Source organism: Haematobia irritans, chromosome 5 (assembly GCF_050003625.1).
Source record: "Haematobia irritans isolate KBUSLIRL chromosome 5, ASM5000362v1, whole genome shotgun sequence".
In the NCBI taxonomy this organism is placed as follows: domain Eukaryota; kingdom Metazoa; phylum Arthropoda; class Insecta; order Diptera; family Muscidae; genus Haematobia; species Haematobia irritans.
The window spans coordinates 8075513-8090954 of record NC_134401.1 but is presented as its reverse complement, the minus strand read 5'-3'; the positions used below and the strand labels follow the sequence as shown (position 1 = coordinate 8090954).

General features: G+C 27.7%; 1 protein-coding gene across 2 annotated transcripts in view; it reads left to right on the top strand.

Moving 5' to 3' along the window:
* The window catches only part of Magi (membrane associated guanylate kinase, WW and PDZ domain containing protein magi), a 51184-nt gene that overhangs the window by 34306 nt on the left and 1436 nt on the right, over positions 1 to 15442 (top strand). The window contains exons 3-6 of one of the 2 annotated variants that reach the window (XM_075309758.1): positions 10650 to 10854; positions 10918 to 11042; positions 11100 to 11596; positions 11666 to 13663. In XM_075309758.1, the coding sequence (XP_075165873.1) occupies positions 10650 to 10854; positions 10918 to 11042; positions 11100 to 11596; positions 11666 to 13663 (2825 nt within the window). Of the gene's footprint in view, positions 1 to 10649; positions 10855 to 10917; positions 11597 to 11665; positions 13664 to 15442 lie in introns of both variants that reach the window. The other variant, XM_075309757.1, reaches the window with a different exon arrangement.

Below are 15442 nucleotides of genomic sequence, written 5' to 3'. Positions count from 1 at the left end.
AATCCTACATAGATACAATGCAATGACAAAAGGTTAATCCACTGTAAAACCTGATATCTTTTTTTAGTATATATCTCTTAGTTATTCCAACGATTTGTTTTGCCTATTTTCCATATTATTAAAACATTGGAAATTGGGGTAGCTGACCTCTCAGCTATTGTGAATGGCCAAAAGGTTGAAATTTATCCGGCATTTTGTTATTATTGTTATTCAAAACAAATATCAGTTATCCATTTAATAACCGTTAAGCTAACATTTCTATTGTCACTGTTACAATTAACCACATATCAAGAGTGTGATATAAAGACTCGTGTAGTAAATGAATAACTTAACAGAAAAGCTGTTAAGATTTTTCTGTATGCGAGTATGTTTGTGTAAGTTTTTCTCGCGCCATTACTCTCATGTCTTCTCTTTCTATTAAAACCTTCCATTCCCCCTCCCCCTTATGTTATATGATCATATGGTAAATTATAATAAGGTAAACAAACAATTGGTGAGAATGTCATCTGTATATTTAACGGCATTTTCAACATTAATGACGGTTAGAGCAGCCAGTTTAATGGTGGTCACAAAAAAAAGTATCTACATCTTTGAAAGAGGAGAAAAAACATACTTGTATTTAATTATAACCACAATATCTTTTATCTAGTGGCACGCTGCCAATGGTAACATTATACCTATTCCATTGTTATTTGGTTAGAGTTAACCTTTTTAACTTTAATTAATGAATGAACAATTTGTGTTTCTATAATTTTGTTACACATAGGCTGTAAGTTACTTACATTATGTTACGCTATAAAGGCGGATGTGCTAGAAAGAGACTTTTAAAAAAGGAATAAAGCGAAAGGATGGCGTCGTTTTATTTGAAGTCTCTTCAACGCTTTGTGGTAGTTCTTTTAGTAATGTAATTTAGTAAAAACGGGATACCATAGTACTAGTGACTTCAGGTCCTCATTTAAAGAAGGGCATTTTAAAGTAGTTTATACTACTATGATCTGAAGGTTTCAATAACGATCAAATACATTTATACTAACCAAAAATGGTAGATTTTCTACTGTTTGTAGATTTTGCAAAATATTATTCTCCAACTAGGAGGTACTAGACATATTTCCTTCAGGAATAAAAATTTAGTCCAAATTTTGTATAGAAATAAAAATTTTGACAAAATTTTCTATAGAATTAAATTTGATAAAATTTTCTATAGAAATAAATTTTGGACAAAATTTTCTATAGAAATAAAATTTTGACAAAATTTTCTATAGAAATAAAATTTTGACAAAATTTTCTATAGAAATAAAATTTTGACAAAATTTTCTATAGAAATAAAATTTTGACCAAATTTTCTATAGAAATAAAATTTTGACAAAATTTTCTATAGAAATAAAATTTTGACAAAATTTTCTATAGAAATAAAATGTTGACAAAATTTTCTAATGAAATAAAATTTTGACAAAATTTTCTATAGAAATACAATTTTGACAAAATTTTCTATAGAAATAAATTTTTGACAAAATTTTATAAAGAAATACAATTTTGACAAAATTTTCTATAGAAATAAAATTTTGACCAAATTTTCTATAGAAATAAAATTTTGACAAAATTTTCTATAGAAATAAAATTTTGACAAAGTTTTCTATAGAAATAAAATTTTGACAAAATTTTCTATAGAAATAAAATGTTGACAAAATTTTCTATAGAAATAAAATTTTGACAAAATTTTCTATAGAAATAAAATTTTGACAAAATTTTCTATAGAAATAAAATTTTGACAAAATTTTCTATAGAAATACAATCTTGACAAAATTTTCTAAAGAAATAAAATTTTCACAAAATTTCTAAAGAAATAAAATTTTCGTTTCAATAGAAACGAAATTTTGACAAAATTTCCAAAAAAAAAAAAAAATATTTTTGATGACATTTTCAATAGAAACGAAATTTTAACAAAATTTTCTATAAATTCAATGTTTTTAAAAGTATTACTTTTCGTGTTAGGTCCTACAATCAACGTCCATTGTGAGTAAATTCTTCCTTTTTGCAATAGTAGTAACCAAAAACCCAATTTTTTTTTAAATTTTTTAAAATTTTAACATTTTGGTAGATTATTTTTGGAACGATTGGCAACCGTGAACCTATGAGAGTCGATTCAGCTTTCATCTCCTCAATCGATTCGTTGTAATTTGGTCAAGTTTGTACAAGTGCTTCCCATGAATTGAGTATACAGGATCTCATCCAATTTCTCTGGAAGATGATGATGTAAATACATTGAAGACACTAATAAATTGTATACACCCAAATGAGTCTATCAAAGATGACATCTAGGGTATAAAAAACCACCGTTTATTTGTTATTTAATTGTTTTTTTTTTTGAGGATTTGCTAATAAAGGGTGATTCTTTTGAGGTTAGGATTTTCATGCATTAGTATTTGACAGATCACGTGGGATTTCAGACATGGTGTCAAAGAGAAAGATGCTCAGTATGCTTTGACATTTCATCATGAATAGACTTACTAACGAGCAACGCTTGCAAATCATTGAATTTTATTACCAAAATCAGTGGCAGAAAATCCGCTTTTTTATCGACAAATTTTGTTCAGCGATGAGGCTCATTTCTGGTTGAATGGCTACGTAAATAAGCAAAATTGCCGCATTTGGAGTGAAGAGCAACCAGAAGCCGTTCAAGAACTGCCCATGCATCCCGAAAAATGCACTGTTTGGTGTGGTTTGTACGCTGGTGGAATCATTGGACCGTATTTTTTCAAAGATGCTGTTGGACGCAACGTTACGGTGAATGGCGATCGCTATCGTTCGATGCTAACAAACTTTTTGTTGCCAAAAATGGAAGAACTGAACTTGGTTGACATGTGGTTTCAACAAGATGGCGCTACATGCCACACAGCTCGCGATTCTATGGCCATTTTGAGGGAAAACTTCGGAGAACAATTCATCTCAAGAAATGGACCGGTAAGTTGGCCACCAAGATCATGCGATTTGACGCCTTTAGACTATTTTTTGTGGGGCTACGTCAAGTCTAAAGTCTACAGAAATAAGCCAGCAACTATTCCAGCTTTGGAAGACAACATTTCCGAAGAAATTCGGGCTATTCCGGCCGAAATGCTCGAAAAAGTTGCCCAAAATTGGACTTTCCGAATGGACCACCTAAGACGCAGCCGCGGTCAACATTTAAATGAAATTATCTTCAAAAAGTAAATGTCATGGACCAATCTAACGTTTCAAATAAAGAACCGATGAGATTTTGCAAATTTTATGCGTTTTTTTTTAAAAAAAAGTTATCAAGCTCTTAACAAATCACCCTTTATAAACGATTCAAAAAGACCTGACTAAATCTAGTTACATGCATTATCAAAAATATTCTATTACAATTGACCTCTGATTCTTTTATCTTTTCTTTGGAAATACTCAATGGAAGAATTGTATGCAATGGAAGGCCCTATTCCACTTAGCATAATATACAGTGATGGTATATTATGCCATTGCCTTAGCAACATATACCATTTTTTATTTACAATTATGTAAATGAGTGATGAAAACAAAAACTGAAAATTACAAAATCAGTTTCTAATTAAAACAATGAATGAAGCGAAAAAAAAAACACACTTTATTGCAAGTTCCCAGCTACACTTGGTTTGCCTATGGACAAGTTCTGGGTGAAGACGTATGGAACTTATGTAGGGAAATTCTCTTGAAATTGTATACGAAAAATTACAAATACAATTACGATTTAATTCAATAGAATATTTCATACACACATAGAGAAATAATAATATTTATGTAAAATACATTAATTTCTTTATATAAGATACAGATATTGTCATCTGAAAGCATTGTGACAGTTGTATTAATTTCAATTTATAGAAAATTGACTCCAAGAATAATAAACTACGAGAATATATTTAATGTTCTTGTATCCGATCCTCATGGAAATCTATACGTTACATTTAATTGTCTCTCCAAAATCCAAAAAGCTTTCATTGCTTTTTTGGATACATTTTTTTGCTGAAGTGCTTACTACCATAACGTATGATGTGAGAAAATTGGCCAACGTCTGTTCCTGGTTTATTGGACACTAGTCGAAAAATATATTTTAAAAACTTATTGTATGTGTTCCATAATTTATTCTAAGTGTACCGAACATATGCTTCATTTGCATTGTTTGTTTTAATAATTAGAATGCTGGGGTTGCTAGTGAGGTTCTGGCATTGTGTACTGAGTTTGGTTTATTTTTCATTTTGCATTTCTGGTAAATTAAATGGATTTCTTGGTAATACATTGTTCTTGTTATTTTTTTTTAAAGAATTTCTTTTCATTGTTTATTTTTGTTGAGGTTTATTTTATGATTCCATTTTTATAAAGATTGTGATAAAAATGTAATTAAATAGCTTTATATTTATTTATCAGCGTTTATTTACTAATACTAATTAAATAAATTTATCACAAATAAATATTTTTAATAGTTACTAATGATTGTTGCCATCATTAGTTACACCAACAATGTGATATAAACGTATTTAAGAGTCATCCTGTAATCTGTAAACAACAACAAAGAGGTATTGATCTCTTCATTCTTCTCATCATCTCATATTTTAAGAATGCGTCACAATACAACTAAAATGGTGACGTATGCATGAACTACTGCTATTTTAAGATTTAATGATCAATGTACGGAATGAATTAACATTCCTTTTGCAGGATTTTCTTGAAGTATGTTGAATGATGTAGAACCCCATACATTAACAAAAAAACAATCTTTGTTTTGTGTGATTGAGTGAGAGGCTTAAAACTGGTTTTACAAGGGTAAATAATCTTTGCTCTGTTATCTTTCGAGCGAGAAAGAATGAATGCAAGTGTGCGTACCCACCAGAGTTGCCATTAGAGAACAAAAATTTCCCAAAAAGTAGCAAAATAGCCACAAATTTTAAGCTGGGGTGAAATAAATTTTGTAAAAATGTACTAAAATATGAAAAAGTAGTAAATGATTATCTTGGTCTAATTTCTTGAGCATTGGAGAGGCTAATTTTTAATTTGGTTTGTATGACATTTGTAATGTGGTGTTCTTTTATAAACACAGATACATTTTCGGTCCAGTTTTGACAAAACTTCTGATTTTACATCTTGAGTATCTAGAGCTTTCCAGATCCTTAAGCCATCCCTCAATTGCTTCCTTAACATATTTTTTTTATTTTAAAGAAACCTCGTCTGTGGCTCGTACACAGAAAAATATGAGCAAAATATTTTCAATTAAAGTTGAAAATTGTAGTCAATTAAAAAAAACTAATACAATTAAATTTTTAATAAAATAAAAAATAAGGCCACATAAGAAAATGATTGAACATTTTTAAGTTTTTTAACTAAAATATTAATTATCTCAATAAGCATTTTAATTAATTTATATAATACTTGCGAATAAAAACATAATTGATATGCATACTAGGATTTTTGGTCGAATCCAAAGAAAAGTCCAACTATAATTATAAGAAAATTATTTTACAAATTATTTTGAAAAAAAAAAATATTAACAAATAAATAATACAACCTGAATTAAAAATTTATTGAGTTTAGCGGCAAAAAAAAATCTGAAGAAATCAATTAATTTTTTGGTGAAGAATATTTTTAATTTGCAATTAATTCTGTTATTACTATAATTTTTGTGATTGAATTAAATTCAATTAAAAAATTAATTGGATCAATTAACTTTGTGATTGAATCAGAATAATTTTTGTTTCTTCATAAACAATAAACATTTTTGAGCCTACACTGAAAAAACAGTGAACCCACGAGGAAGAAAACTTTCGGTTAATTTTTAAAAATTTTGAATATTTTTAGAAAATTTTAACTAAACAGTATTACGAAAGCTGGCATCACGCCGATATCACAAAAATAGGTAAATATTTTTCGACAAATTCAAGAAAAATTTTTAGACATAACTATGTTTTCCACTTGTTAAAGAAAATTTTGTAGTTTGAAGATAAAACTTGGAGTTCAAAATTGCAAGAATGTCTTTAGTGACATACGAAGTTCATGATGGACGCATTTTTGGTAAAATTTACAAATTTAAAGAAATTCTGAACTATTTTGTGGAAGACACGATTTTTGTTAATATTTATGCTTCATTTGAGTATATTTTCCCCCCGCTTTTAGTTAATTTAACTAACGTACAAAAAAAAATTATTAGAGTAAAGGAAACTTCCTCCAAACATAATAATTTCATGAACTAAAATAAAGTTAAATTAGCTTTAGTGAAATAGAGAGTTCACTATTTTTTTAGTGTAGTATCTCTTATTACAAGTCTGAAATTGCGTTGATAGATCGAAATATTGATATGGATGCTTTTGTTAAAAAAAATGCTTTCGGTCGGACATAATTGGCAACCCTGGCTACCACTTTCTTTAATATATCTCTTCTCTCTACCTTTTTTTAATCGTTCCAAATCTTTTTCACATTTTTTTGCGTAGACATTTTTGTAGATATGATTCATGCTATGAAAATATTGTTGTTTATTTTGGATTGGTCTGGATGCCATTCATGGTGGTGGTGATTGCCTGCATGTTCTTTGTTATCTTTTTCTCCTTTCTGGTTGCGAGTTGTAAGGCAACTCGTTTGCTCTAAAGCAAATTTCTATAAAGGAAATTCAATCACAAAAAAAAAAACAGGGTAAAACAATTTCAATTATGGACTCACTGTCCAGGTACAAATGGTCCCATAATTGTTGTGCGACATGGAAAACTACATTAAGGAAATCTTTACACATTTTGCAAAAGTAAATGGAACACTAAGGAATCAGAAGTGTAAATAAATATTGAAAATTTTAAATGGAATGAATATTAAGAAAATAATTTTTCTACTTGCTAAATTAATGAATTCACAGTTGCCACAGTTGGTAGAATTCTACAAAAAAAATGGTACATTTTTTACTGTTTTCTATAGAAATAAAATTCTGATAAAATTTTCTATAGAAATAAAATTTTGACAAAATTTTCTATAGAAATAAAATTTTGACAAAATTTTCTATAGAAATAAAATATTGACAAAATTTTCTTTAGAAATAAAATTTTAACAAAATTTTCTATAGGAATAAAGTTTTGACAAATTTTCTATAGAAACTAAAATTTTGACAAATTTCTATAGAAATTAAAATTTTGACAAATTTCTATAGAAATAAAATTTTGACAAAATTTTCTATAGAAATAAAATTTTCTATATCTTTTGTCGCTGAATGCTGCCTAATTATATTTTTAGCTCCACGGAGAGGTACAACCTATTCAATGCATAGTCAAACGGCTTATTTGAATGTCAATATCGTGGTGTCACGATTACGGTATTCATTATAAATGTATTTCTCTTTTTATTGTTTATAAATTAAAGAAACCATAAAAATCAAATTTCGTCTCACTAATCATTTGTCAATTTAAATACTTTAGGGCTAATTATGTTGCGATCTAAAAAAAAAAATTAATTAGTTAGTTTATTTATGCGTTTATGGGACAACAATCAATCATTCAACAAATGTTAATATAGCCATGATTGATTGACATACATTTTGGAGAACATAATAACATAATCTTCGTATCGATCTCATTATTAGGCGTACGATTAACTCACAAATTATATGATTATCTTTGCCTAATCCATCTTTTTTCTTTTGTGATATTTATATATACATATATAAATATTATAAAAATATAATGCTACTTTGATAATACAAAAATAATAGAAATAATCTTCTTTTGTTGATGGAAATGTTTCAACCACCACAACCATAAAGAAATAATGTATTTGTCCATAATAAATGAGTACTTGAAACGAAAAGCAATTAAAATTAAATCCTTTATAGAAACAGGATATCTCATTTCAATGTATAATGTTGTTTTATTAATATGCTAATGAATTTCCTTTTAGAATATGTAAAGTGGGTCATTAGATCACTTTATGAAAAAGTATAAATATAAAGGTAGTTATAGGAAGTGTTCCAATTGAAATAACAATGAATAACAAAAGAAAACCTAGAAAAAATTTTATTTCTATAGAAAATTTTGTCAAAATTTTATTTCTATAGAAAATGTGATCAAAATTTTACTTCAATAGTAAATTTTGTCAAAATTTTATTTCTATAGAAAATTTTGTAAATATTTTATTTCTATAGAAAATTTTGTCAAAATTTTATTTGTATACAAAATTTTGTCAAATTGCTATAGACAATTTTTTCAAAAATTTATTCCCATAGAAAATTTTTCAATTTTTTTTCTATAGAAAATTATGTCAAAATTTTATTTCTTTAGAAAATTTTGTCAAAATTTTATTTCTATAGAAAATTTACTGGTTGGTTTCTATAGAAAATTTTGTCAAAAATTTATTTCTATAGAAAATTTTGTAAATTTTATTTCTATAGAAAATTTTGTCAAAATTTTATTTCTATAGAAAAGTTTGTCAAAATTTTATTTGTATACAAAATTTTGTCATATTTTAATTCCTATAAAAAGTTTTTCAAAATTTTATTTCTATAGAAAATTTTCGTCAAAATTTTATTTCTATAGACAATTTTGTCAAAATTTTATTTCTATAGAAAATTTTGTCAAAATTTTATTTCTATAGAAAATTTTGTCAAAATTTTATTTCTGTAAAAAATTTTGTCAAAATTTTATTTCTATACAAAATTTTGTTAAAATTGTATTTCTATAGAAAATTTTGTCAAAATTTTATTTTTTTTGAAAATTTTGTCAAATTTTATTTCTATAGAAAATGTTATAAAAATTTTATTTCTATAGACAATTTTCTCACAATTTTATTTCTATAGAAAATTTTGTCAAAATTTTATTTTTTTTGAAAATTTTGTCAAAATTTTATTTCTATAGAAAATGTTATAAAAATTTTATTTCTATAGACAATTTTCTGACAATTTTATTTCTATAGAAAATTTTGTCAAAATTTTATTTCTATAGAAAATTTTGTCAAAATTTTATTTCTATAGAAAATTTTGTCAAAATTTTATTTCTATAGAAAATTTTGTCAAAATTTTATTTCTATAGAAAATTTTGTCAAAATTTTATTTCTATAGAAAATTTTGTCAAAATTTTATTTCTATAGACAATTTTGTCAAAATTTTATTTCTATAGAAAATTTTGTCAAAATTTTATTTCTATAGACAATTTTGTCAAAATTTTATTTCTATAGAAAATTTTGTCAAAATTTTATTTCTATAGACAATTTTCTCAAAATTTTATTTCTATATGAAATTTTGTCAAAATTTTATTTCTATAGAAAATTTTGTCAAAATTTTATTCCTATAGAAAAGTTTGCCAAATTTTATTCCTATAGACAATTTTTTCAAAATTTTATTCCCATAGAAAATTTTTCAATTTTTTTTCTATAGAAAATTATGTCAAAATTTTATTTCTATAGAAAATTTTGTAAAAATTTTATTTGTATACAAAATTTTGTCAAATTTTAATTCCTATAAAAAGTTTTTCAAAATTTATTTCTAAAGAAAATTATGGTTACAATTTTATTTCTATAGAAAATTTTGTAAAAATTTTATTTCTATAGAAAATTTTCTGAAAATTTTATTTCTATACTAAATTTTGTTAAAATTTTATTTCTATAGAAAATGTTGTCAAAATTTTATTTTTATTGAAAATTTTGTCAAAATTTTATTTCTATAGAAAATGTTATAAAAATTTTATTTCTATAGAAAATTTTGTCAAAATTTTATTTCTATAGAAAATTTCCTCAAAATTTTATTTCTATAGAAAATTTTGTCAAAATTTTATTTCTAAAGAAAATTTTGTCAAAATTTTATTTCTAAAGAAAATTTTGTCAAAATTTTATTTCTATAGAAAATTTTCTCAAAATTTTATTTCTATAGAAAATTTTATCCTATAGAAAATTTACTGGTTGGTATCTATAGAACATTTTGTCAAAATTTTATTTCTATAGAAAATTTTGTAAAAATTTTATTTGTTACAAAATTTTGTCAAAATACAAAATTTTGTCAAAATTTTATTTGTACACAAAATTTTGTCATATTTTAATTCCTACAAAAAGTTTTTCAAAATTTTGTTTCTAAAGAAAATTATGGTTAAAAATTTTATTTATAGAAAATTTTGTAAAAATTTTATTTCTATAGAAAATTTTCTGAAAATTTTATTTCTATACAAAATTTTTTAAAATTTTATTTCTATAGAAAATTTTGTCAAAATTTTATTTTTATTGAAAATTTTGTTAAAATTTTATTTCTATAGAAAATGTTATAAAAATTTTTTTCTATAGACAATTTTCTGACAATTTTATTTCTATAGAAAATTTTGTCAAAATTTTATTTCTATAGAAAATTTTGTCAAAATTTTATTTCTATAGAAAATTTTCTCAAAATTTTATTTCTATAGAAAATTTTGTCAAAATTTTATTTCTATAGAAAATTTTCTCAAAATTTTATTTCTATAGAAAATTTTCTCAAAATTTTATTTCTAAAGAAAATTTTCTCAAAATTTTATTTCTATAGAAAATTTTGCCAAAATTGTATTTCCATAGAAATTTTTTATTGTTATAAATTTTTTTATTTGTATTATCATTGCAGAAAATACATGTATTTCGTCCATTCCATTAATTTTTTTATTATTATTTTCCTTTCGTTACAGAAAATCTTTTGCAAAACAATTATAGCAATGGCAGTATAGGAGGTAGCACAACGGGTAGTGAAACCGGTGGAGGAACTAATGGTAGCGGCGCTGGTGCTAATACGGGCAATATGTCAGAACAAGATGATCCAGGTGATGGTTTGGGCCCCTTGCCACCAAAATGGGAAACAGCCTACACAGAAAGAGGAGAACTATATTTCATAGAGTAAGCTATACTCACATTATCTTTTCCTTAATATCTCCTCTAACAAATTCTATTGTTTTGCAGTCACAATACTGGAACCTCACACTGGCTGGATCCCCGTCTTTCGAAATTCCAAAAGAAATCTCTAGAAGAATGTACAGAGGGTGAATTACCCTATGGTTGGGAGAAAATCGAAGATTCCCTTTATGGTACCTATTATATAGATCATGTTAATCGTAAAACGCAATATGAAAATCCTGTTCTAGAGGCGAAGAGAAGGGCAGCTGAACAAAAACAAAATCAACATCAGCAACATTTACAACAACAAGCTCAACAGCGTCCCCAGACACCATCGTCGTCTAGTGTTTTAAATGGAACCGTTGCTAGTATTGGTTTAAGTTCGGTGTCCTCGGCATCAACCCTCTCCACTGTGGATATATCGCAAAGAGCCATGCAGCCACCACCACCCATGGTGGCTCAACAAATGTCAACACAAAATTCCAATAAGGCAATGTTACCGTATAAGTTTACGCGTAATCCCGCAGAAATGCAAGGTGAACGTATCACAGCCACCCTATTGAAATCTGCCCGAGGTTTAGGTATAACCATAGTGGGAGGTGATGGTGATGGTTTGGAGGAATTCTTGCAGATCAAATCCATAGTGCCCAATGGTCCAGCATGGGTGGATGGACGTTTGCAGATGGGAGATGTATTGGTTTATGTGAATGATACGTGTGTATTGGGATTTACACATCACGAAATGGTGAGTGTGGCGTGATGGAATCGTTCGGAAATTTCATAATAAAATATGCTCTTTTTGTTTTTGTTTTAGGTAAATGTTTTCCAGTCCATAATGGTTGGTGACACAGTAACTCTCGAAGTATGTCGTGGTTATCCTTTGCCTTTTGATCCTAATGATCCAAATACTGAAGTGGTAACCACCATTGCTGTGGATGGCATATCCAATGAGTCAGAAAAACAACGGCGTATGCTGATGGACATTAACATGGATGGAAATTATAATTTTTTGGATATTTCCGGAGGTAGTGGCGGCAACAATGGTCCCAAACATAATCTTAGTACGGGAAGTGTCATCGACAACAGTGGTTTCATATTAATGAAGAAACCCGAGATTCATACATTCTCGATTGTTAAGGGCGCCATGGGTTTTGGTTTTACCATAGCCGATTCTTCATATGGCCAAAAAGTGAAAAAGATATTGGATCGTTCCTGTTGTAATCAATTGCAAGAGGGCGACATACTATTGGAAATCAATGATAATGTTGTGCGTAATAAATCCCATTTGGATGTGGTACAGATCCTAAAGGATTGCTCAAAGACGGAACCCACATTGGTGAAGATACAAAGACCAGTGAATAATACATCGGCAAAAACGACATCTCCCAATGGTGCTGTGGGCCAAAGTGGAGCGGGAAGTGTGTCAAAATTGAGAAAGAATTTCCTGGGTGGCACCACAAGTATTGGTAATAATGCCCTGTTTCGCAGTAAGACTCCAACAGCTGACTTGTATAGTACAATGCAAAAGGAAGTTTTGCCCATAAGGCCAAAGACACCTTTGGTAGATACAAGAAGGGCTCGCGTCAAGACCCCCAATATGGAGTTGAATGAAGATAATGAGGTGGCTGCTGTCAACACCAGTGCCGAAGAATCTAAGGAGAGATCATTGGCAGAGAGCAAAAATCAACTCAACGAGGGAAGCAAGTCGCAAAATTCCCTCTCCGAACTTGATGCCATAAATCAAGACATTCCATTTATGGATCCATATCCAAAGATGGTCTCAAGTTTAAGTGAACGCTTGGCCAATGTCACCATGCAGCAAACTGATGCTAGTCTACAGCATCCCATCCATGGCCATGGTAATACGGGATTTTTGAGAACCACAGCTTCGGGGGTGCCCAACTATGAAAACCAAAGTGATTATGTTAGTGGAGGAAGTGGTAATTATAGCTCCATATATGGCTTGGCCCAAATGCCCCCAACTATGAGTCCTTTGAGTGGGGGCCTGTATGGACCACCTTCAGGCAATTCTCCTGGCGGGGTTCCTAATTTGGGTTTAATGGCTCCTCCCTCCGCGAACTCTTATCATAATCATCATGAATCTTGTTTTTGTTATGAATGCCAAGATTTTCGCAATAGTCGTTTAAATTCCCACCATCCTCATCCACATCATTCGCAACAGCAGCCCTCACCACGTAGTTTTTATCCAGGCGTAGGCTATCATCCCCCACCCACCCACAATCACACACAGTCACAATATTCTCCTGCTTCGTCGAGCAGTTTGCAAGCAGTGCATATGCAAAATGAACGCATGCAGAAATTGTTGAACGATCGTCGACGTGTAGGCTTTTCTCCTTTGGATAATCATCATAATTCTGTTTCGAGTTATTCACCATCATCACAGCAGCATCCGATGGGACAACATCCACATTCATTAATGGCTCAACAACAACAGCAGCAGCAACATTTTCCAATCTCCGATATTCCTGGCATTTCCAATCAACAACCCATAGGTAATTGGCCTAATCAACAAGGTGGTTATAATGTTCTGCCAACATCTTCTGGTATTGGAATGCATAATGGTGGTGGTTATCCAGAATCTTCGGATATTATCGATGGATCTGGAGAGCAGTGTATACTATCCGAAATAACATTACAACGTCAAGCCTTGGGTTTTGGATTTCGAATAGTGGGTGGCACTGAGGAGGGTTCACAGGTTACCGTTGGCCATATTGTACCTGGTGGGGCGGCAGATAATGATCATCGTATAACAACAGGCGATGAAATATTGAGTATAGATGGAATAAATGTGGTAAGTATTTAGGAGAAGCATTCTATGCTGATATATTTTTGGTTAGGTTGGGGACTCTAAAGGAAATCTAGAAAGAATGGTGCTGATAATGTTCTCTAAAATTTTTGTCAAAATTTTATTTCTATAAATTTTGAAAAATTTTCAAAATTTTATTTTTATTTATTTATTTTTTTTTATTTATTTATTTAAATTTTGTAATTCGAAGCCTCAGGTGGCCAATTTAACATAAATTACAATAAGACTACAAAAACATTTAAAATTAAAATTAATTAAATTAAGATAAAAATAAAAGCTTAAACTAATTATAATATTAAATTAAACAGAATAATCTTCTAAATTAATAGGGACTTATCATGACAATCTATTCGTTTATTTTTTTTTTTTTATTTTTATTTTATTTTTTTTTTTGTTTTTTTTTTTTTTACTTTGAGTTATATATATTATATTATTTTATAAAAAGTGTAATAAATTCGACTTAAAGTTATATAACCTATTTCTGCGAAACAAAACTACTCCTAACACTGGCCGGTATAAAACCGCAATGTTAATCTAAGTGGTTAATAAATATATATGTTTTAATTTATGAGTTATTTATATTTTATTTTGTCAAAATTTTATTTCTATAGAAAAATTTGTCAAAATTTTATTTCTTTAGAAAATTTTGTCCAAATTTTATTTCTATAGAAAATTTTTTCCAAATTTTATTTCTATAGAAAATTTTTTCCAAATTTTATTTCTATAGAAAATTTTGTCCAAATTTTATTTCTATAGAAAATTTTGTCCAAATTTTATTTCTATAGAAAATGTTGTCAAAATTTTATTTCTCTAGAAAAATTTGTCAACATTTTATTCCTAAAGAAAATGCTGTCAAAATTTTATTTCTATAGAAAATTTTGTCAAAATTTTATTTCTAAGCAATACTTATCATAGTTTCGGCTATAGGTCCATTAAAAAACATAGGATTGATGTTTTTATTTCCAATATTTCGGTTGTCTTCGTCAAAACCGTTTTCAAGGATTTATTCTGGTGTGCACAGCTTCACACTCTATTTTACACTGTTTACAGTTTACAGTGTAAAACAGAGTGTGAAGCTGTGCACACCATAATAAATCCTTGAAAACGGTTTTAACGAAGTCAACCGAAATATTGGAAATAAAACTTAAAAAAATATCAATCCTATGTTTTTTAATTATAGCCGAAACTATGATAAGTATTGCTTAAAAATAAAAATAAAAAGGTCAACGATAATCAATCAGAAATAAAATTTTATTTCTATAGAAATATTTTGTCAAAATTTTATTTCTATACAAATTTTTGTCAAAATTTTATTTCTATACAAATTTTTGTCAAAATTTTATTCCAATAGAAAATTTTGTCAACATTTTATTTCTATACAAATTTTAGTTAAAATTTTATTTCTATACAAATTTTTGTCAAATTTTTATTTCTATAGAAAATTTTGCCAACATTTTATTTCTATAGAAATTTTTGTCAAAATTTTATTTCTCTAGAACATTTTGTCAAATTTTTATTTCTATAGAACATTTTATCAAAATTTTATATTAGGTGAAGGTCCTGGCAACCAGTCCTAATGTTACTTTTTATATTTTTTGTAAATTAATTTACACTAAGTAAATAAATAAATAAATAAAATAAAATTTTATATCTATAGAAAATTTTAACAAAATTTTATTTCTGTAAAAAAATTTTGTCAAAATTTTATTTCTGTAAAAAAATTTGTCAAAATTTTATTTCTATTGAAAATATTGTCCAAATTTT